The sequence below is a fragment of the Dipodomys ordii genome, unplaced genomic scaffold, assembly GCF_000151885.1.
Source record: "Dipodomys ordii isolate 6190 unplaced genomic scaffold, Dord_2.0 Scaffold4, whole genome shotgun sequence".
NCBI classification, from domain to species: domain Eukaryota; kingdom Metazoa; phylum Chordata; class Mammalia; order Rodentia; family Heteromyidae; genus Dipodomys; species Dipodomys ordii.
Genome location: NW_012267220.1, coordinates 8862684 through 8886184, shown reverse-complemented (window position 1 = coordinate 8886184; position 23501 = coordinate 8862684). Strand labels below are relative to the sequence as shown.

The 23501-nt window shown below is 34.7% G+C and overlaps 1 protein-coding gene across 2 annotated transcripts in view; it reads left to right on the top strand.

The window, feature by feature from the left end:
• Positions 1-23501, top strand: part of Glra3 (glycine receptor, alpha 3) — a 120934-nt gene that overhangs the window by 20716 nt on the left and 76717 nt on the right. For both annotated transcript variants that reach the window (XM_013024965.1, XM_013024967.1), the window contains exon 2: positions 13147-13274. In XM_013024965.1, the coding sequence (XP_012880419.1) occupies positions 13147-13274 (128 nt within the window). The remainder of the gene's footprint in view (positions 1-13146; positions 13275-23501) is intronic.

Below are 23501 nucleotides of genomic sequence, written 5' to 3'. Positions count from 1 at the left end.
ACAGTATAACCCCTGCTTTCACTGTATTTGATGTCGGTATAATTTGTGGAGGGGAAGGGGAAAAACAAATCGTTTAAATAGAGATACAGGTGGACCCATTACAACTATGAGATGTACAAGTTGTTATGTCGAAAAATGAACTTTACAACTTTGGCCATGGGGGGGTTGGAGGGGGGAGATGGGAAGGAGAAACAAAGGAGGAGGCAACAATGCTTGATAAAAAATGTACTCATTACCTTGCCCAAGTAATTGTAACCCCTCTGTATATTATTTTCACAATAAAAAAGGAAATGTACTCATTACCTTGATCATGTGATTGTAATCTCTTCTTTATACAGTATTTTCATAATAAAAAACTTATTTTTAAAAAAAGAATGTTCAATAGACACATGAAGAAATGCTCAACTTCTCTCTAGCCATAACAGAAATGCAAATCAAAGCAACATTGATATTCCTTCCACCCCACCCCAGTTAGAATGGATATCATTAATAAATTTAGTAACAACAGATGTTGGAGGGGATGTGGCCAAAAAAGAACCCTACCGCACTGTTAGTGTGGCTGTAAACTTGTTCAACCACTCTGGAAAGAGGTATGGAGGTTCCTCAAAAGATTCCACATAGAGCTCCCCTATGACCCAGCAATCCCACTTCTGGGGGGCAAACAGAGGCCATACTTAGCTACCAGCACAAGTATAGCTAAGATATGGACCCAACCCAGATGCCCCTCAGTAGGTTAATAGATCAAGAAAATATGATATATATACATATATATATACATATATATATATATACATACATACAGAGAGAGAGAGAGAGAGAGAGAGAGAGGAATTTTATGCTTCTATCTTTGTATTTTCTGTACCAGAGTCTCAACAGATACTATTATGGCTATCTAGGACCTTTATTCATGACTTAGCCTGAGTGGTATTCTTTTTACTGCCTTCGATGTAAATTACACCTGACCGAAGCTTCTGTTAGCAAATGCAAGAGGCAAACTTCGGCATTTTCCTAAAAATACCTCTATGTTGTGCCACTTCTCTATGAAAAATACATGCCATTTTAAGTCTCTGTTTTTATAGTGGCAAAAGAATGTCTGGCTTGCTCAAGGCCAAACAAGTAGTTAGTGACAGAAAAGGAACATGACATAAGCCTCCTGGCTGTGCATCTGGATCCTCAATCATTGTAACACAAAGCATTCCGTTTAATTATCTTGTGCACTCAGTACATAATAGGAACTATTAAATATATTTGAAGTAATTTCAATGTACTCAGTAAACATTTAATTAGTTTTTTAAAATAAATAAGTAATTAAGAAGCTACAAATTAGTGAGTTAATTAGCTGTTTTACAGCCTTTTAGTTCTTTCAACTGAAATAAGCTGATGCCAAACTATCAAGTAAACTATTCATTACCCCTGAGAACAGTTTTCAAGAAGCCATAAAAGTCACTACAAATTTTAAACATAGCCTTTTGTAACCATTTAACTAAAAAATAAATGGTTTGTAATAAAAATTTTATTTTATACATAAAATATATTATATAATAGAGATATAAATCACAGGTGATCACACTCTCTAATCACTTGTCATATATTTTCTTGTTGACTGGGATCTTCTTTCTATCCTCAACCACATCTATAGACTTTCAACTTTTGTTAATTCTTTCCATTCAAACATAGAAAACACACACACACACACACACTCTCTATATATATATATATGTATATTTATAATATGTGTGTGTTAAATATAAACAATATGTGATATATCAGTGCCAACCAGTGAGCACTTAATATAGACAGTCTGATGTATGATTTCTCCCTCATTATATTTATTAATTCATCCCAAAAACATTTATTGAGTTTCTTTCTAGGGCTCTTAAAAATGGAACAATAATAATTTTTGCTGAAATGGAAAACTCTATGACAGAGGAATAGACATCAATTTATTATTAGCATAAAATGGCAGTTTCACTAGTAAAATGTGTTATTAATGAACAGCACAGTTTTTAAAGTTTTTAGCAGGAGTTTTCTAAACCAGTTGATTGTATAGACTGCCTAAAAAAGTAAGATTTAATTCTAAGTGATGAAAATAAGTAAGAGTTAACTAGATAAATAGAGGAGTAGTTCCAGATAAAGGAAGGATGGTTAGTGGAATGTTGGACTAGATGAGTTAAAGAGAACACAGAAAAGTGTAGTTGGATTTTGAATAAAATTAGAATATAGATATGACATATGAAATAAAAGGGGATTCAAGAACTGTCAAAAGTTTCCATCCTGGGAACTGAGAAATGAGACCGGAGAAATGAACTTACAAAGAAAGAAGGAAGAGCAAATTCACGAACAAATAGCAATTCAGTTGGTACAGGTACATTTTCAGATATTCAAATGAAGACATTTTAGTAGGTAGTTCTACCCAACAGTTTGTAATTTGGGGAGAGAAATCATGTACAGAATTGTAAAATCTGACTGCTTAGTGTACTTTATGCCATATTTAAGACCAATAAACTGGATAAAATCACCAAGAAAAAAAGGTGAAGATAAATAAGAAAGTTAGTAGATTTTAATGCTTTAATATTTTGAGATCACATTTGGTAAGGAAGAACTAACAGTGAAAATGAAAGTTAAGTGCAAACTAGAATTGAATGAGAAAAGCACTGATTGCAGAAAGGTCTACTACTATAGCTTGTAAGGTTTGTATGGGGAGATAAAAATCTATTAAGACTTATGAAATGTTTGAATATCAATTGCACATTTATGGCTAGGGATATAGCTTAGTGGTTAAAGTCTTACCAAACATGTAGGAGACCTTGAATTCAATATTCAAGACCACAGAAAACATAATTTTTAAATTTTTGTTTTCTGTCTTAACTTTTGGGTATATTTGTCATGATGTATCAAGATGATTTTTAAATATTTCTTAAGAGACCTTAGTCATTAGTGATTCTTCAGCTAAAAGTACTTAGTTTTAGAATATATTCCACAATTAGCTACTGCTGTGTCTTGGTTTCTCTAGCTCCTCATTGAAGCTTTCTACTTTCATACTTATATTAGATCTTTTTATTGTAACTTTTCTTTTTCTATATGTCTTCTCTGTTTCTTTTTGCTCTCTCTATATGCTGCCTTTTGTACATTTTCTTCTGATTCATTTTCAAATAGGATGATTGTATTCTTAAATTTATTAAACATTTTCAATTTGGTTGGTAATTGTCATTGAATTTCCTAGATGAAATTGCTCAGTCTTCTTTTCATCTCTTCTACATACAAAGTATAATAATTGAAAATCAGTGTAGCAGTTTCACCATTTCAATATGTGATAGATCTATTTCTTTTACAAATACCTTTTGAGTTTAAATTCTTACAGTTCTCTCTGCTTTTGCTTATTCTTTTTATTTATATTGTATTCCATTGCAAACTATGTATATAAAATTAGATGTAATTTGAGGCTTAGAATGATATTCTTCTTCTATAAAGAAGTTTGCTAGAAATCTGGGATCGTTTTATTCCAGATTCAGATACTGAGATGACTCTAAATAATACTTAGATGCTTACCAATGTTCCTTAATCTCTTTTTTCCCCCATAGTTGTAATTCTGTAAGATCCTTAATTAATATGAATTTGCTCCTTTGAGGAGTCCTTGAATGAGATTTTTGTCACCATAAAGTACTAAAACTTTCAACACTTGTTTTCAAGTTTTAACCTCTCAGCAGCTACTTCGAAATTTATTGCTACACATCAGAGAAATGCAGTTCCGAACATTGGCTTCACCCCTGTGTGTGTTTGTTTTTCTCTTAGGTTTGTACCATGTCATTTATCACTAGATTTTTCTAAAAACTCTCCCACATACAGACTTTTAAACTTTTTCTAGTTGCTTTTTAAAAATTTCATTTTATTGTAAAGATGTTGTGCAGGGGGGTTACAGCTTCATGAGTAAGGCAATGAGTACATTTCTTGTCGAGCATTGTTATCCTCTCCCTTGTTGTTCTCCCACTAGCCCTTCCTTCCCCCACTTCCCTCACTCCTCCAGCACTAAAGTTGTAAAGCTCACTTCTAATATACTGTCTTGTGGGTATCATTGTTGCAATGGGTCATCCTGTGTCCTTGTTTCAGAGTTTTGTTAATCACCTTCCCCTCCCCAAATTAGTCAAATGTATATACAAGATGCAGGGTACCAAAATCAAGTACAGTGACAACAGGGGATTTACCATAGGGGGAAGAACATACCAAGGAAACAAAAAAATCTAGTTGCTTTTGAGGAAAGGTTTGGTTTGATTTAAAATACAAGCCTAGCCTTTTAATATCTGAGTAGTCTGAAAAGAATGGTAAGTTTCTCTCTTTCTATTTTTGTTTCATTTGTAGTCTATAACTAATCATACTTAACTTGGTGAATGTGAGAATTAAAAGGTGTCATGTATATAAATTTTCTATGTAAAGATCAGGAAACAGTCTATTGTTAGTTGAATTATAGCTCCCTAAGTCTCCTTTGACTACAAGAAGAAGTCACTTAAAATAATTCTTTCATTTCACTGTTACAGTAGCAAGAATCCTGATCCGGGTAGGCAAAAATTTCCAGTTATTTCTGATTCTCCAAAGTCCTCTGATTCTCAATAGTCCTTTTTTATATTCTTCCAATTTGGCCACTTTGGGTACTGGAGTTGGGTTACCTGCTTTCTGGGCAGAGGCTCTACCACTGAGACTTTCCCTCAGATTGCTTGTTGACTTTATTCATACATTTATTTATGTATTTATTTGTTGTTATTAGTTAACAAATATTTTATCGTAGCTCTTTTTTCAGAGAGTATATCAGATCTTTTCCCTACAGCAAACCTTAGCTTTCTTCCTACCTATGGCTCCCGCATAGATGAGGGCATAGGTATAAGCAACCATGACCAGTTTATGTGCTGACATGGGTTTTGCTAGCTTTACTTCCAGGTTGGCTTTAAACCAAGATCCTTTTGATTTTACCTCCTGGGTAGCTGTATTACAGATATCAGCCACCTCTTCCAGCCTCTTTGTCCTCTATTTTAATGTTTAACTTCAATTGACCACTTCTAATGACTTTACTATAACAATACATGACTTTACTATAACAATACCTTTCCTAAGGCAGTAGATTTTTGACTTGAAATATTCAAAAAATATCATAATTCTAGATGGCAGAGATTCTCCTTATTTCCTCCTACACTGAAACTTAAAGAAGTAGTAACAGGCTCAACATTTGTATTCTGTTTTATTTTTCAAACTGAGGCTTATGTAACTACAAGTGTGTGCCAAATAATAATGAGTTAGTATTTTTTCCTCCATTAAAAAATATAACTCTGCAGGACTGTTTCATGAAGTCATTATTTCATAGCCCAAATCTGTTTTAGGAGTGGCAGTCCTGATTTTTCTCCTTATTGGGTCCCCCTCTGCAAACTATCTCATAGAAATGAGCAAAGGTTCATAGCCACATGTCATGGATCCATCTGAAACTCCACATTATGCTTTCCAGCTACAACTTTCACATCTTCTCTTATAATATGAAGGTTCATTTAGTGAAGATAAAATTGTCATTGACAATTATACATCAAATGTCATTTTAGCCAGGTATTAGTGGGTCATTCCTCTAATCTTAGCTACTCAAGAAGCTAATGTCTGATGATCTTAGTTCAAAGCCTGTTCAGGCCAGGAAGTCCATGAGTGTCTTATTTCCATTTACTTGAAGGTGAGGTTTGTGTGATAGAGTGCCAATTGAGCAATAATGCTAAGGGACAGTGCCTGGACCCTGACTTTAAGCCCTAGTATTGGTGCACATGCACACACACACACACATACACACACACACACACACACACACACGCACGCATCAATATTTAGACCTTATTTTTGTCCTCCAAAATGAATGTATTTTACTCTTTATCTTATTGAACATTTTGATAATTATTGATGATGAGTTTCAATATTTAAATAAATACATTCAGCAGGTCTTAAAAATATAAAAACCTCTGAACCTTCAAGTAGCATGTCTTTATACAATTAAGAATACAGAACACATTTAAGTGAAACACTATATTGATGGGATTGGATTTGAGGTCATATGTAAATTCTAAGAAAAGTTAATAGTAAGCAATAGTTGGTACAGTATAGGAAAGAAAAGAGCTAAGTGTAGGAGGGATACTAATTAGCACAGATTTTGAGATGATACAAATAAAAGTCTTCTAAAAGAATCAAAGCTGCTTAATTCAAGAGTACTTATAATACATAATTTGTCAGCAATCATAGTGACTTACTATAAATATACTAGTTTTGTTGATTTTAAAATGTTTATATGCATACATGCATGCACATGCGCACACACATATACACACACATACCTCACATACACAGCCTGAGTGATAAAATTTTTCATCCAAAATCAATTCAAGTGTAATCTTGAATGTCTTCCAGCTGCTACCTCCTACTCTGAGTTTTTAAAAGTGTTTTTATAGTGATTTTACTGTATCTTTTAAATATGAACTATTCAATATACAGATGAAGTTAGATATTTAAAAGATACACTACAATTTTCAGTTGGTTATATCTAGCGTCTCAGACAACATAATCATTGCTACAGACTGTATCAAGTAACTTCCATTCTCTTAGGGAAATCCCCTAATGGTCATATGGTGCAAGACTCAGATACTACTATGACGAAAAAAAATGAAGAAAAACACAGTAAGAGTTGTGCTTCACAGTATAATTTCATTACAAATGGGTACAATACCATTGTTTCTAATGGATGAGTGGAATTCCATTGTGTGTGTGTATGTGTGTATGTATTTCCATTGTATATATTTCTTGATTGATATGTCCATTGAAGGACATCTGGGCTGATTCTGTAGCTTGACTCATAGTGAATCATGGCTTCAGTGAACATAGTTGTGCTTGTAGCTTTACTGTTTCCTGGTTTGTAATCTTTGGGGTAAATAAATATATTATATAGAAGTATATATATTTATATATATATGGTTTACACTCATATACTTATTTATTTATAATCTCTTTCTGTTTGAAATTCCTGAAGATGTGATTTAAAAAACTATTTAGCAGGCTACAGTAATAGTTACTGAATAATAATATTCCTAAGCTTCTATGCACAAAACTTTTGTTCTTTGTAAATAGATTTTTTACATATCATTATTCCATCCCTGGCAAATCAATGTCGTCATCTTTACATAATATATGTGAAGCACATCATTTTGGTGACATGAGCATCTTTCAAGTGGAATGTTAACAGAGCTGATATCAGATCCAATTTCAAGAAACACAAATATTGCAGTAGCCCACTTATTATAATGGGGAGGAATTACAATGCAAGTGCTTTATGTACATGCATGACAATGTCATAATGAAACCCATTATTTTGTACAACTAAAATATACAAAGCAAGAAAGATGTTAGAAACTGATCAAAAGAAATAAAATATAATTCATCTATTCATAGCAACTAACTAGTAATCTTTGAATAAATCAAGAATTATTTATCATATTTAAACAATATTCTTACTCTTTCTCATTTATATATTCAAAAGAAATTTATGAGATGTTGAAAGTATACAGTGTTTGGTAACAAGGTGTGAAATATTCAACCAGGTAATGCAAGGGGATACAAGGATAATGTGTTTGTGTATTGTGATGTCAGGTCACTAATAAACATGGTAATAGTGAATTATCTTGTTTCCATTTATATCTGACATGCACAGAAAATAGTAAATAGAACACAACATGAAATTTTTACTTTGTATATCTTAAGGATTTCAAAGGGTCAATATAGAAATATCCACTAGTGGAAACATCACACTAACAATGTGTTTTTTTTGCATTTCTTGATTCTTGAAGCCAATTTACTTTCCACAGGTGTTTGGAATTCCAAGTGCACTTAAGCAACCAGACTATACACTACAGAAAAGAAAGCATTGTATGTCTTTTTCAAATTTTATTTATTCATTTTATTTTATTTATCTATTTATTTTTGTCGGTTGCGGGCCTGAACTCTGGGCCTGGGCACTGTCCCTCAGCTCTTCAGTTCAAGGTTAGCCCTCTACCACTTGAGCTACAGCACCACTTCCCTCTTTTTCTGCTTATGTGGTGCTGAAGAATCGAACCCAGGGCCTCAGGCATGCAAGGCAAGCACTCTACCACTGAGGCACCTTCCCAGCCCTGCATTGTATGTCTTAGCACTCTAGCCCCTATTGATGCTAAGGTTTGGAGCAAAAATTAAAGAGCATGTTTATACACAGCTAATATTTTTATAGCAATAACTAGAAACTTTTCAGTAATTTGTTTCTGATATTAATTTAAATATTAAACTATTATGGTAGTTCATTGCAAAGGATAAATGATTGCTTAGTATGAGATGAAATGATGGGTAATTTGGTTTTCATATTCCATTGTAAGATTAAGGTTAGACTGTAATATTTGAAAACAATTATCTTAGAAGTAAATCAATAATTATCATTAAGAAAACAGACTTTTGGAACATAAGAATTATATGAATGCAAGGGATTATTAAAATTTAGCACTATCTCCTTAAAGAAATGCATTCACTTATGGCTTTTATTTTGTGAAAATATAGAAGGCAATGAAAATCTCAATTCTGTAGCTGTCTCATCATTTTCTTTCTCTCTTATGCTAAATGTTACTTGGAAAAACTTGTAGCTATATTTTGAATTAACAACATCTCCTATAGTGATATAAATAGGAGATACATAGGCAAGTATTTGGATGAAGAGATTGATGAGCACTTTTGATTTATTACTATTATCAGATTAGCAATCAGAATATCCACTGATATGTAATCAACTATAATTTTTGACTATTGGTTATTGAGGAAAATAAAAACTTAAAAACCAGTGTCTATTATTCTTACCCTTCCATTTAAAATCAAATCTTGTCATTATTTATGAGCGTTTTTGAAGTCTTACACAATAGTATTATGAGTGTTAGCTGATACTATGGCAATAAGTAGCATTATTCAGAGAGGAAAGGAGCTGCAGGTGAAAAGCAGAACTCCTTAGAGCAAAAACAGGTATGATGAAAAGTCTAGGTGGAAGAAAAGGGATTAGAAGTATGACTTTTGTGGCACTGTAACTTTCTGCATCCTTATTATTTTTCTCTTTTTCCTTACTGTACGCCATGAAAGGCTCTCAATCACAAGAGAAAACAACAACCTAGAAGTCACCAGAAGTGGTTGGGTGACATTTGAACTCCTTTAAAGCCTCATTCTTGAAAAATTGTCATCATTTTTCATGTCTTGTTCTCTGGAAAAACTCACTTGCAGGGCTGTTTCCATGTGTGACCTAAATTGGAGTTCACTCACTGCACAAAGAATTTTTCCTGGAGACATTTATCAAAAACATTGACAATTTTTGTAACTTCACAAGTATAACAGTGAGGAAAAACAATAAATGAATTTAGTCTTAAAAAGAGAAATAATGAAACTAGATGTGCATATAGGTATGGAAAATCTCCTCAGATTCCTGTGTATCTAGAACGTGACAAGTATGCACCTGTATGACTGTGAGCATGACCAGTGTTTCAAGACTTTTAGCATTGCACACATGAAAATATAGGATAAAACCAAATAGTCAACTTGTGGCACAGAGTTGAAGGCATAGATCATGAGCACAGCTTCTGGTAGTACGGTGGAACTTGCTAGTCTTATTAAGAAGTTCTTTTCCAAGTATGAGCTGATCTGTAAAGTATACAAGTGAATATTTCTACAGTTGCACATAGCAATTAGTGTAAATGCTATACAATTTAGTTCAGAAAAGTTGATTTAACAGAAAGACAAAAAACCACACATTTTAGCCAGAGGGTAGAGTATGATTTTCATAGTCATCCCTTTATATAATTTAAAACATCCAATTTTCAATGAGAATTTATGAGATATGTAAAGAAATGGAAAAGCATAGACCATACACAGGAGCAAAAGTGTCCAACAGAAATTTACCCAAAGAAACAAACCCATTGGCGAAGACAAAGAGTATATTCCAAGAATTAAAGGAAATCATGTACAAGAACTTGAAATGGATTGTATAGCAAAATCTCACGAGCTAGAAAACATCAACAAAGGAAAATGGAATTGTATAAAAAAAGAAAAAAATAATTCTGAAGTTGAGGTAGAAAAACTGAAATGACACAATTCACTTGAAGGCTGATACACACTTCTTATGGAGTCCAGAACAAATTAATACATTCAAGAAATGTATCCTCTTGCCTCTCTTAAAGCCAGAAGTCTGCCCTCAGCTACTAGCTCTTCTTTTTTTTTTTAATTTTATTTTATTTGTGAACATACTGTACAGAGGAGTTACAATTACATGGGCAGGATAATGCGTACATTTCTTACCAAGCATTGCAGCCTCCTCCTTTGTTTACTCTTCACATCCCTTCCCAGCCTCCCCCCTCCCCCCAATCCCAATCCTTCTCCTTCCCCCCCTTCCCCCCCCCCCCCCGCACCGACGTTGTAAAGCTCGTTTTGGACATGACAACTTGTACTTCTCATTGTTGCAACAGGTCCACCTGTATCCTTAAACAACTGGTTTTTCCCCATCTCCTCCACAAATTATAGTGACATCAAATATAGTGAAAGCAGGGGTTATACTGTGGGGGAGGGACATACAAAGCAACAAAGAGATAATCTTATAAATGCGTTAGAAACACATGCATGAAAGAAAAAAGCATTAAAATACACATCTAACGGTTCATTTTCCTGACATCACATTATCTGACCTTTTCCGCTTGACTCATACATATACTAGATATTGCAAATAAGGGAAACCATGGGACCTATGTTTCTTTGGGCCTGGCTTACTTCACTTAATATAATTTTTCCAAGTTTTTCCATTTCCTAACAAATGGGGGAATGTCATTCTTTCTGATGGAGGCATAGAATTCCATTGTGTATATATACCACATTTTCTTGATCCATTCATCTACTGAGGGGCATCTGGGTTGGTTCCATATCTTAGCTATGGTGAATAATGCTGCAAAAACATAGTTGTGCTGGTAGCTTTAGTGTGGTCTTGTTTGTAAACATTTGGGTAAATGCCCAAAAGTGGGATTGCTGGGTCATAGAGCCATTCCATACCTTTTGTAGTCTCTAGTGGCTGCCAGCATTCCTTGGCTATGGTAGTCATTCCAGTTTCTGCTTCGGTTGACACACTGCCTTCCATGTTCCATTGCATAGCAAGTGTACCTCTGCCCGTTGTTTCATGGCTGATTGGGATAATTTCCCTGATCCAATACATAATAGAGAGATTTATACCCAGCAGAAAAACAGTCCCCTATTTTTCACAGAAAATGGGCAGAGAATGATTGACAAACAAGTTGGTAGAAAACCAGGCTGATCATATGATAACTGAAAGAGAGCTTTTGTAAAGGGAATAAATGGTAGCGTTTAGAGGTGGCAGTTCATGTGGAGTATGTAGTAATGGAAGTTGGAACAATGCCTTTCTGCACAAAATAGAAATAAAGGATAGGAAACACACTTCAAGGCAGAGGACAGGGGAAAGTTGCAGTGTCTTTGAGAAGGTAGGAGGTTTCCTCTCTTTCATTATTATAACCTTTGCATCAGAGTAGTTAGCAATCAGAGCTAGAAGACCATGAAGTAATCTGGAACAAATAGAGAGAAAAGAAGATAACGCTTTGATTTTAGAGAAAACATGACAGTAAGAAATTAGTCATAGAGTAAGTGCTCAGAACTACATAGAATACTGTACATAACAACAGTTAAGAGGGGTGTGTGTGTGGGTGTGTGTGTGTGTGTCTTAAGAAAATCATTTGAATGTTACCACTGAGGATGGATTTTAAATTTACATCTATGGATCATCACAGGTATCTGTATTGTAGTCATGAGAACAGTGATGCATTAAGATCCATCTGGCAAAGGAAATATAAGAAATCTGATAACTTGTGTTATGACCAAGTAGTGACCAAAATGGAACAACTTAGGTAAATTAGGAGCAGCAGTGACATTATTAGCTTTTAGAAAGTTGTGCATAAAAAGAAAAAGGGTTGATTCAGGACATGGGAGCATAGACTTGTAATTCCAACACTTGGGAAGCTGAAGCAGGTGGATTATGACCTCAAGGCCAGCCTAGATTTTATACAGATAGATAGATAGAAAAGATAGATAGGTAGATAGATAGAGACATATCTAGATATCAATCTAGATAAAATCTATCTAGATAGACTCATACAAGTATTTAGATATATATCTGCCTATATATAGATACATAAATAGATTGATTGATTGATAGAAATAGATATAGAGAGATTCTTTCAATAAAAGCAAAAGGAGTTTTACTGTATAGCTAAACTATTATATTTTTATTCCTCAAACACAGAGGATATGTTTAGGTAAAAACTGAAAGCAGTTCATAAAATATTATTTTATGTGATCATATGCACATAGCTACATAGGTATTGAGCCTTTGTGATCCACACTTATGTGTGTCCTCCTTCAGCCTCAATGTGTGAATGTCTAGAGATCTATATAATTTATCATATCTCAATGTATACATTATATATATAAATATATATAAACATTCCATGTGTTTACTGGTAGATTTATAGGCACATTTGTCGTGGCTGCTTTTGTTTTCCTTTTGTCTTGTTTGTTCATTTGTCTTTTGGAGGGTAAGGTGAAACAAAGGGTGAACAAATCCAACAGTGGTACTCACTACACACTATGGGAAATGAACTATACATCTTGTGATTAGTAATGAGAGGAAAAATCTGGGAGAGAGCAAGGGAAGGGATGAAATGTACTCATTATCTAACTCATGTAAGTATAGCCCTTCTGTATATCACCTCCACAGTAACAATAAAATATTTTAAAAATATTGAAGGCAGATAATTTGGGTAAATATAAACTTCAAGTGGTTAATAATTTTGAATTGCACCACAAAATAATGGCTACTCTGACAATTGGACTGAATATGCATGAAATGTTACAAATACTGATTATAAATTCATAACTATCTCCTTTACAATATTTGGTACATGGTAACGTTCTCCTTTATGAGGTCAAGGATATTTTTGCTTAGCAATTTTGTTTGATTTTTACAAGTAGCAATTAGAAAGATTTCTTCTTTGTGAAGTCTATCTAACCTTTTGTTCTCATTTGTAGTTTGGTCGCCACTAAAGAAACCAATAGTGCAAGATCTCGAAGTGCTCCAATGTCACCCTCTGACTTCCTGGATAAATTAATGGGGAGGACCTCAGGGTATGATGCCAGAATCAGACCGAATTTTAAAGGTAACTACTGTGTTTTACTATGTCAGACATAATGTGTTCAAAACCTTTCAGAGCCTGGAATAGTGAAAGAAATGTCTTGAAGGACACCATTTTCATATTGAAGCTTTTGACAATGCCCTTTCAGCGGATCAACAAGACTTTCCCATGCTCTAATAGTTACAGTGTTGATAAGTATTGATCACCATTTATAAGATTGCAAATGTATGTGTTTACTTGTTATTTAACTGTCATAGCTGACTACTGACTGGAATAAAGGCTTCTTTAAGAGATGAGGATAAACCTTCACTTCTCCTTTAACTCATTTCTCTAACTGCTGACCCAACCCAGGGCCTTCCTGGGGGAAGACAAGCACCCAGTTCCACTTAGCCCCTCCCATCTGCTTAATCTCTCATAGTAGGTCTTTTATGTTGTGAGAATCAGTGACTTGATTTGTTCATGAGGGAAGAAAATATGTAATTGAAGCCTACTGATGGTGTTTTAAAAGCGTTCATTCTACCAAATAGTTTCCCTGAATATTTGGGGGAGGGGAGAAGGGCGGAAAGAAACTCAACTTGGCAATTCTCTTTCTCCTGTTTAATATACTGACAATCAGCATATCTATACAAGTCATCTGTGTCCCATTCAGAACTCCTATACAGGCTAGGATTTTCTTTTAAAGCTGCTCCCCCGAACTAATTTGTTTTGCCTTCATTATTATTCTATGAAATCTAGAAAAGAAAGTAGCAAGTATACTCTTTCCCCCTGTGAGCTTCAATTAGTCGATGTCCATTCTTGAAACTAAAAAGCAAGCCAAAAACTTATGAAATGCTGCTAAATTCTATTCATTTCCAGAATTTGTCCTTATGAAAGAAAGAGAAAAATAAGAAGGTAGCTTAACAATGATATAAGTGCTAGAGGAATGATAAACATCAAGAATGGGTAACAAGACAGCAAATAAAAGAAAAAATTAGTTGCTAATTTACAAGTCACAATTGAATTCTTTCTGTTTTAAAGTGAGTTCCACATTTGAATTGTAGATTGCATTTCTTGACTTGTTTTTAAGCTTTCCACCATAAATATTTTGAAAATGACGGGAGGAAACAGTGAACATCAAGCTGTGAGATAGTAGACCTGTCCTGTTACATTGGGTAAGTGAAAGCAAGAGATGTCAGTAAAGGAGCTTCTTCAAAGTTCAATAGAAAGCTTTAGTCTTTCGGGAAATTGAGTAATAATATTGCATTGACCTTAAACAAAATTGCCAACTATCTAATGAAACACCTACAAGAAACCTAATTAGTAATTACCACCTTGCTCTTTAAAATAGTTATATTTTCTTTAACTAGTTGTACAAAGAAGTTGCTATTCAATAGAGCAGTTTTTGAATACAATACTCTTTGATCAATGTCACCCCTTTTAACATTCTCACCCGTCTCTCCCCTCCCACCCCTTCCTTCATTTTTCTTAATTTTTAGTCTTATTTATTGAATATTTTGCCATTTAATGAGACAATGTATGTGCACAATGCATCTTGATCTGTGTCAACATCATACTCCAGTTATTTTTCTCAATTCATTAGCATATACAGCACATTCTTGCCTGGATTCTACTCATTTCCCCCATTCATTCTTCTACTGCTCTTCACTCCCCCCCCCTTGCAAATACCACCTTGCTTTAAACAACTTTCACCCAGAATCATATACTATTGATGTTAAAACTCTTACAACTTCACCTTGAAGTTAAGCATGCTCAACACATCTTTGTTGTCTTTAATAGGATTTTGTTGTAATTTTGACCATCATTGACTGAAATTGTGAAATATTCTTTACATTATGTTTTCCTCCTTATGGCTAGTAGAAATATATTTAAATGTTAACAAACTTAATCCAGCACCTAACAGAAAGAGGATAGATGGAAGGAGAAAAGAGCAACCTCCCTTTTGTTGTCAGTAGCTGGTGACCCACCTAATGTCACTCACAAAGAAGCCCATCAAGGGCTGGGAAGGTGGATCAATGGTAGAGTGCTTACCTAGCATGCATGAAGACCTGGGTTTGATTCTTCAGTACCACGTAAGTAGGAAAAACCAGAAGTGGCGCTGTGGTTCAAGTGATAGAGTGCTAGCCTTGAGCAAAAATAAACTCAGTGCCCAGGACCTGAGTTTGAGCTACAGGACTGAAAAGAGAGAGAGAGAGAGAGAGAGAGAGAGAAGGAAGGAAGGAAGGAAGGAAGGAAGGAAGGAAGGAAGGAAGGAAGGAAGGAAAACAAGAAAGGGAAAGACAGAAAGAAAGAAAGAGAGAAAGAAAGAAAGAAAGAGAGAAAGAAAGAAATAAATAAAGAGGGAGAGAAAGAAAGGAAAGAAAGAGAGAGAGAGAGAGAAATTCCATCAAACAGGCAAGGAGAGGGGGAAACCTGTTTTTTGTTTTCAATATTGTTTAAATCAATATCTCTGTGAGGCAGCTCACAAAACTAAAAATAAAATCCCTTATCATTTTGATTAAGGATCTTTCCTTCATTAAATTTTGCTAGCTAACTAAATGAATGAATTCAAAATTGGTGTTATACATGCATTCCAATCCGATTTGTCAAACACAGGTATTAATCACATGAGATTTATGGAGCATGAATGCCAGTGGTATGATATTACTCTAGTCTAACAGCTTTTCAGAACATTTTGCCATACTACCTGAAGTTATTTACAGGTTCAATGCAATCCCTGTCAAAATATCAATGATACATTTCACAGAAGCAAACAATCCTAAAATGCTTATGAAACCACTAAAAAAAATCCTAAAATACCAAAGCAATCTTGGATAAAAGGTACAAAGCAAGACATGTATTACAAAACTATAGTGATCAATGTAATACAATGCCAAAAGACGTAAAACAAACATAGAGATGGGTACTGGTAGTGGCTTTTATCTGTGATCCCAGTTATTCATGAGACTGAGCTCTGATGATAACTGTTCAAAGCTAGTCCAGGCAGGAAAGTCAATGAAACCCCCTTTCTCCCATTAACCACACAAAGAAAGAAATAGAGCTGTGGCTCAAGTGGCATAGAGCTCCAAACTTGAGAAAAATTGCTCAAAGACTGTTCCCAGGCTCTGAGTTCAAGCCCCCATGATCCATACCAAAAAAGGAGGGTGGGGGAAGACATAAAAATCAATGGAATGGAATAGTCTATAACTAAACCAACGTCATCCATATATAACCAATAGACACAGTTGTTAGGACACACATCAGGGCAAGGTCAGCCTTTTCAATAATGGATGCTGGGAAAACTGGATCATTATGTGCAGAGTCTGACTAGCCCCCATTACTCGTCATGTAACTCAAAATGGTGTAAGACTTAAATGGAAGTCTTAAAACTACAAAAATACTAGGACAAAAAATGCTTCTGGACTGTGATTAGTAAGGAATTTCTGTATAAGATATCAAAATATGGAAAACAAAAGCCAAAATAGACATGTCGAACTAGATAGCTTCTGTTCATCCAGCAGTCAACTTAATGAAAAAAACAACTTGCAGAATGGGAAAAAACTCAAGCTACAAATCTGATAAGGTGGTAATATATATAATATGTAAGGGATTCAAACAGATAGAGAAAAACAAGAATAAACAGAAAAAAATCTGATTTAAAAAATGAGCAAGTCATTCAAAAGAAGACACACAAATACATAACAAGTTCATGTATAAATAATGCTTATCAGTAATTTTTGGAGGTATCCAATGTAAATAAAAATCTACAATGCAATATTGCTCTACTTTAATTAAAACAGATATTATGAATAAGACTAAAGTTAAGAAATATTGGTGAAAACTCTTTCTATGAAGCCATCATAACCCTCATCCCAAATCAGGCAGGGACTCAGCAAAGAAAGAGAAATATAGACCCATTTCTTTAATGAACATTAATGCAAAACTTCTCAACAAAAATCTGGCCAATCGACTTCAACAACTCATCAAAAAAATCATATACCACAATCAAGCAGGATTCATTTCAGAGATGCAAAGCCGGTTCAATATACACAAATCAATTAATAAAATTCATCACATCTACAAGAGCAAGGATAAGAACCACATGGTTACCTCAATAGATTCAGAAAAAGCATTTGACAAGATCCAACACCCCTTTATGATGAAGGCTCTGGAAAAACTTGGAATCCATGGAGCTTTCCTCCACGTCATACATATGGCTGTGTATGACAAATCTACAGCCAGTATTTTCTTTTTCTTGAGAAACATCTCCCATTATTTTATTTTTATTTTTTTAATTATTTTTTATTGTGAAAGTACCATACAGAGGGGTTACAATTACATGAATTACAAGGGCAAGGTAATGAGTACATTTCTTAGCAAGCATTGTTGCTTCCTCCTTTGTTTTCCATTACCAACCCTTCCCATCTCTCCCCACTCCCCTGCCTCCTCGCCCCCCACCGCCAAAGTTGTAAAGTTTGTTTTTCGACATAACATCGTATACATCTCATTGTTGCAATGGATCCACTTGTATCCCTATTTAAACAATTTGTTTTTTCCCTTCCCCTCCACAAATTATACCAATATCAAATACAGTGGAAACAGGGGTTATACTGTGGGGGAGGTACATACAAAGCAACAAAGAAATCATCATAAAAATATGTTAGAAACAATCACAAGAAAGAAAAAAAACATTTGAATACTTATCTTGGGATTCATTTCGCCTAACATCAATCTGACCCTTTCTGCATGTCTCAGACATATACTAGTAATTGCAAATCAAGGGAACCACGGGACCTATGTTTCTTTTCATTATACTTAATGGTGAAAGTTAAAGCCATTTCCTCTTAACTCAGAAACGAGAAAAGGATGTCCACTCTCTCCACTCCTCTTTAATTTAGTATTAGAATGCTTAGCTAGAGCAATAACACAAGATGCAAACATAAAGGGGATCCAAATAGGGAAAGATGAAGTAAAACTCTCCCTCTCTGCAAATGACTTGATTTTGTAGTTAAAGTAAAGTACCCCCATGGACTCCACTCCCAAGTTACTCAAGCTGATCTGAAACTTTGACAAAGTAGCCGGGTACAAAGTTAACCTTCAAAATTCAATGGCTTTTCTGTATGCCAATAATGAGAAGAGCACAGCTGAAACAGGAAAGCAACTCCTTTTGTAATAGCCCAACAAAAAATAAAAATACATAGGAGTTAACTTTGCTAAAGAAGTGAAGGACCTCTATGATGAAAATTTTAAAATCCTGCAAAAGGAAATTAAAGCAGAACTAAGGAAGTGGAAAAACCTCCCATGCTCTTGGATTAGGAGGATTAACATCGTGAAAATGGCAATACTGCCAAATGCTATATACAAATTCAGTGTGATACCTATCAATATCCCAACTCCAATCTTCAATGAAATAGAAGAAGCAATCCAAATATTCATATGGAACAATAAAAGACTTCGAAGAGCAAAAAGAATCCTTAGCAGAAAGAACAGTGCTGGAGGAATATCAATATCAAATTTCAAACTCTACTACAAAGTCATAGTAATCAAAAAACAGCTTGGTACTGGCACAAGAACAGACCTGAGGACCAATAGAATAGAACTGAAGACCCAGAAATGAACCCACAGACCTATAGCAACCTAATCGAAAACAGAGAGCTAAAAAATAGAATGGAAGAAAGACAGTCGCTTCAGTAAATGGTGATGGCAAAATTGTTTAATCACTTGTAGAAAAATAAAGCTAAAATCTTATATATCACCCTGCACCAGAGTCCACTCCAAATGGATCACAGACCTTGGAGTCAAAGCAGACACTCTGAAAACGTCACAGAATGGAACAGGAGAAACCCTAGGTCTCCTTGACACAGGCCAAAATTTTCTTAAAAGAGACCCAGAAACACAACAAATCAAAGAAAGGTTGGACAAATGGGATTGCATGAAACTGCAGAGCTTCTGCATGGCAAAGGACATAGCTAGCAAGATCAAAAGAAAGCCCACAGATTGGGAGAAGATCTTCACTAGCCATACGAAGGACAAGAGCCTCATATCTAAATTATATTTAGAACTCAAAATATTAAATCCCCCAACAGCAATCTAAATGTATATATTTTTATTTCTCTAAAATAATTTGTTTTGTGTCACTGCAAAGAAAATTGTGCAATTAAAATCTCTTTAAATATCTTATTAAATTTATAGTTTTATACATGATCTTGGAGTCTGCTAAAAAGAACTATTAGGTAAAGTTTATATACATTCTGAGCTCTAGGCTGTTTGCAATAATACTTTAACAGATTGTAGGTAGATGTTACAGCATTTTAATTGTGCAGGAAATTTCACATCCCATATCCCCCATAGCTTGTCCCATTATTGCCGTTCGCTATAAATGCTATATATTTATTACAATTGATAAACCGATGGAGCACTTTTGTTACCTGAAGTCTGTCATTTATATTACAGCCCATTCTTTGTGTTGTGCAGGTTTGGGCAACTTTCTAATAGTGTCTATCATTCATATAGGATAGTTTTACTGCCTGATGACCTTTAAATCTAACTTGGACACTGACAGAAATTGTTCTCTTAGGATATTTTATGCACTTTGTAATTTCTCTTTGAATTAGGGATTTAGTCTTGATTTGTTCCAAATGTTTGTTGTATTTTCATTAAATTTTCTTATTTTGTCTCAAATGGCCACTCCATTTTTATCTAAACATAACCTTTGCTTGATCTCAAATGCCTTCATGATTTCTTTTTACCAGTAATATTTCTTTATATTAATCCCTTTCTCCCTTTGTCACAAACCTAGATTAATTTATTCTACAAGACACAGAGTGTCTTGTGTTCCAAAACTCATTTTCTACTCATTCTATCAGTTACTGTATAAAATGTTTTTCAAGTGGTAAAGGATTTACCCAGGAAATATAAGGCTCTAAGCACAAACCATAGAACTGCAAAAAATATATATAGATATAGATATATAGAGAGAAAGCAAGGAAGGAAGAAAGGAAGGAGGAAATATTAGGTATAGTGATTTATTTCTGACATTCCAACTAATTGAGAAGCAAAAGATAGAAGGATTTAAAGTTAAAAGCCAGCACAGACAAAGTGAGAGATCTTATCTCACAAACAAAATAAAAATAATAAAAGGTTGAAGATGTTATTTGCCTAGCATGCATAAGTTCTTGGGTTTAATACCCAATATATAACACTATACATAGACACACAAACACACTTTTCTGTATCTACACAAAACTCACATATGTATATATACAAATATGCATGCATATACACAAATCTGTAATTTGATTATTTTATAAATTATTCATTAATTATATTTTTTCTTTAATAAAGTATTTAATAAAATATAGTAAATGTTCTAGCCATTCTTGTGAACCTTTGCATTAATCACTTGTTTACTCTTTATCTGCCTGATAGGCCATTTTTGCCCAATATAAATGATAATGAGATCATCACCAACCCTTTGTGTTTGACGCTGTGATTCTGCCTTTACTTTCTGTCTACATTTAAAAGCCATGTTCTATTTCTTTAAGAAACATTTAAAAGAAAATCTGCTGTCGCAAACATCTGCAACTACTGTCATTTGCTTTACGGGCCAAGGATGTCTAATGGAATGAACACTTTGAAAGCACAATTTGCCATATGGATGCTATAGCAGTTATTTGCTCTGTGGCTAAACATAGTAGTGTATTGGATGGATAAAACAGCTTTTGCCTTGGCACAGAGAAGGAACAGATTGGCTGAGGACTGCTAAACAGGTGTTGTCTGTGATGGCAATAGAAAATTTACAATCTTCTCTGAGCTTCATTCTCTACAAAATGTTTGAACTAGTCATACAATGGCTAGGATTAAAAGACTATTCCAAAATTGCTACCCTGATCTGACATGGACCAGAAGCCTTATGGGAAGAACCTAATATGTTTAGAAAACATTGTGATGCTAAATGCAATTAATGCTTTGTAATCTGTCTCCACTCTCACTGCACTTGGTAAGATTCATTCTATCTCTCACCTGTAAGATCATAACGCATTCCTGTTTTCTAGGAGTCTAAGAATTTACCCATTGGTGCAAATATTCCCAATGTTACCTCAGTTTCCCCGGTCTCATGATCGAGAATTCATAAGAGCTCCAAATAGTTTAGGGGTAAATTTGAAATAACTTTATAGCATATGATGGCATCTGAATCAATGACTCTTACTGCCAATTTGATGTATATTTTACTAGACCTATACTTGGTGGTTCAGGGCTTGAAGTTAGGGCTTTTGTGCTTGCTAGGCAAGCCCTCTACCATGTGAGGCACACACCTCGGTCATTTTTGCATTTATCATTTTTGAGATAGAATCTCACATTATACCTAGGATGGACTGGGTTGCAGCCCACCTGCTGTGTTTCCCCTGTAGCTGGGAATGACCGCCATGTACCCCTGGACCACAGCTTTGTTTGAGATGGAATCCCATGAACTTCTTTTTGCCAGAGGTGGCCACTGTGATCTGCCAATCTCTGGTTCTTAAATCACTCAGATAAAGCCAGTGCACTCAGCCTTTTTTAAAGAAAATCATTATTTATTTATACATGGGCATGTCTTCACAAGGGATGTGATGTGTTTTTGATACTCAGAGTTAGGATTTAGTGCCTGAATTCTTGTGCTTTTTTTTCTTCTGCACAAGAGAATTCACACAAATAGGACTCAAGTAAAAACTAAGCAAAGGAGGAGCTGGGGGTTTAGCCCAGTGGAAAGGCACCCGCCCACTGCGTGCAAGGCCCTGGGTTCGGTCCTCAGCCCTGGAAAAAAAAAGAAAGAAAAAAAACTAAGCAAAACATTATACACTTTAGCATACAGGAAATAAATCTACCTGATTATCAGATAGCAATGTGAGATATCCTGTTTCCACGTGTAATTTAGATTTTGAAACCAGACTGTGTCATTTTAGACAAAAGCGTTTGCATTCTCCATCCCGCTGGAGGCTGGAGAGGAGAAGCTGATTCTGTTTTCTATTAGATGAGGCATCCTGATCACAGCCATAAACCAAAACCTAAATGAGCCACTGTTCTTTTGGCCATCGTGTTTCTACAGAAGCATATTTATTGTCTTTTGTCATTCATTGACTTTTCTGCAAAAGCCTCTGATAACTAAGGAGAGCTATATGAAAAATTAAAAAAAAAGTTAGAAGTTTCTTCTCCCGACACAAAGCATCAGAATGTGCCTTCCAGGACTTTCCTGCAATCATGAAGAACTATCACATAGGACTTGCTTCCCAGGAACACTACATGTACCACAAACAGACCATACTGACTTAAGAACCCTGGGGTCACCACTGAATCTTTGCCTCCATCTTATTTTTCACTGCTATAATTCTGTGGATAATAAAGTTTAAAAGGCATAGGCAAAATATTAGACAATGGACTCCCTTATTATTCAATGCCTATTCCAAATTAATATGTAAATAACTACTTTTTTCCTTGATACATTGGAGTGAGAGAAATCATTTCCCCCATTAGGAGTCAATAGATCTACCCATCATTAGTATCAGCTTTGTCCAGGACCAAGTTCCCTGACATGGCCTGTCTTCCACTGTTCTTTATAGGAAGATAGATTCACCCGGTTTTTTATGCTCTTGTGTTTTCTCTCTTGTAAACACAAGTCACTAGAGCACACGACAATTTATCTCAAGCCAAATAATATTCCCCAGGTTCCTATTGCTGTTGCCAAGCAAAGAAAATAATGGTGTTTTAGGGTTAAGTGAGAAAACAGGAGGATAACATACAATATGAAATACTTGTTTCAGCTCTTCAAGGCTGCCAGTCAGCCTGTATTTATTTTCTGAGTTCATCACTTACATTAATTAAAATAAAAGATCTCTAACAGTGAGACCAAGTAACACTTTCTCCATTCTTATATAGAAGATACCTTGACATATTACAGATTTTACTAAGTAAACATTGCAAATGGTTTTTTAATAAATAACCCAGGAAGATTGTTGAAATTCTGTTTATTAATCAGCTTTTTTTCAAGGCTATTACAGGACTCAAGACTTTTTTCTTATAAATAACCATCCTTCATTTAAAACAATTTAGCTTCTGTATATGTTAAAGTTTTATGTTCTAGAAGTATACAGGCTTGAGAATCTTGAGTTTTTGAGTATGTAACATTTACGCTGTTTATTTTTATCAGTATTCACCAAATTCACAATAGACAACTTTCTCACTCCTTCTTTCTAAGAAAATTTCAGGGGGCTGGGAAGGTGGCTCAGTGGTAGAGCACTT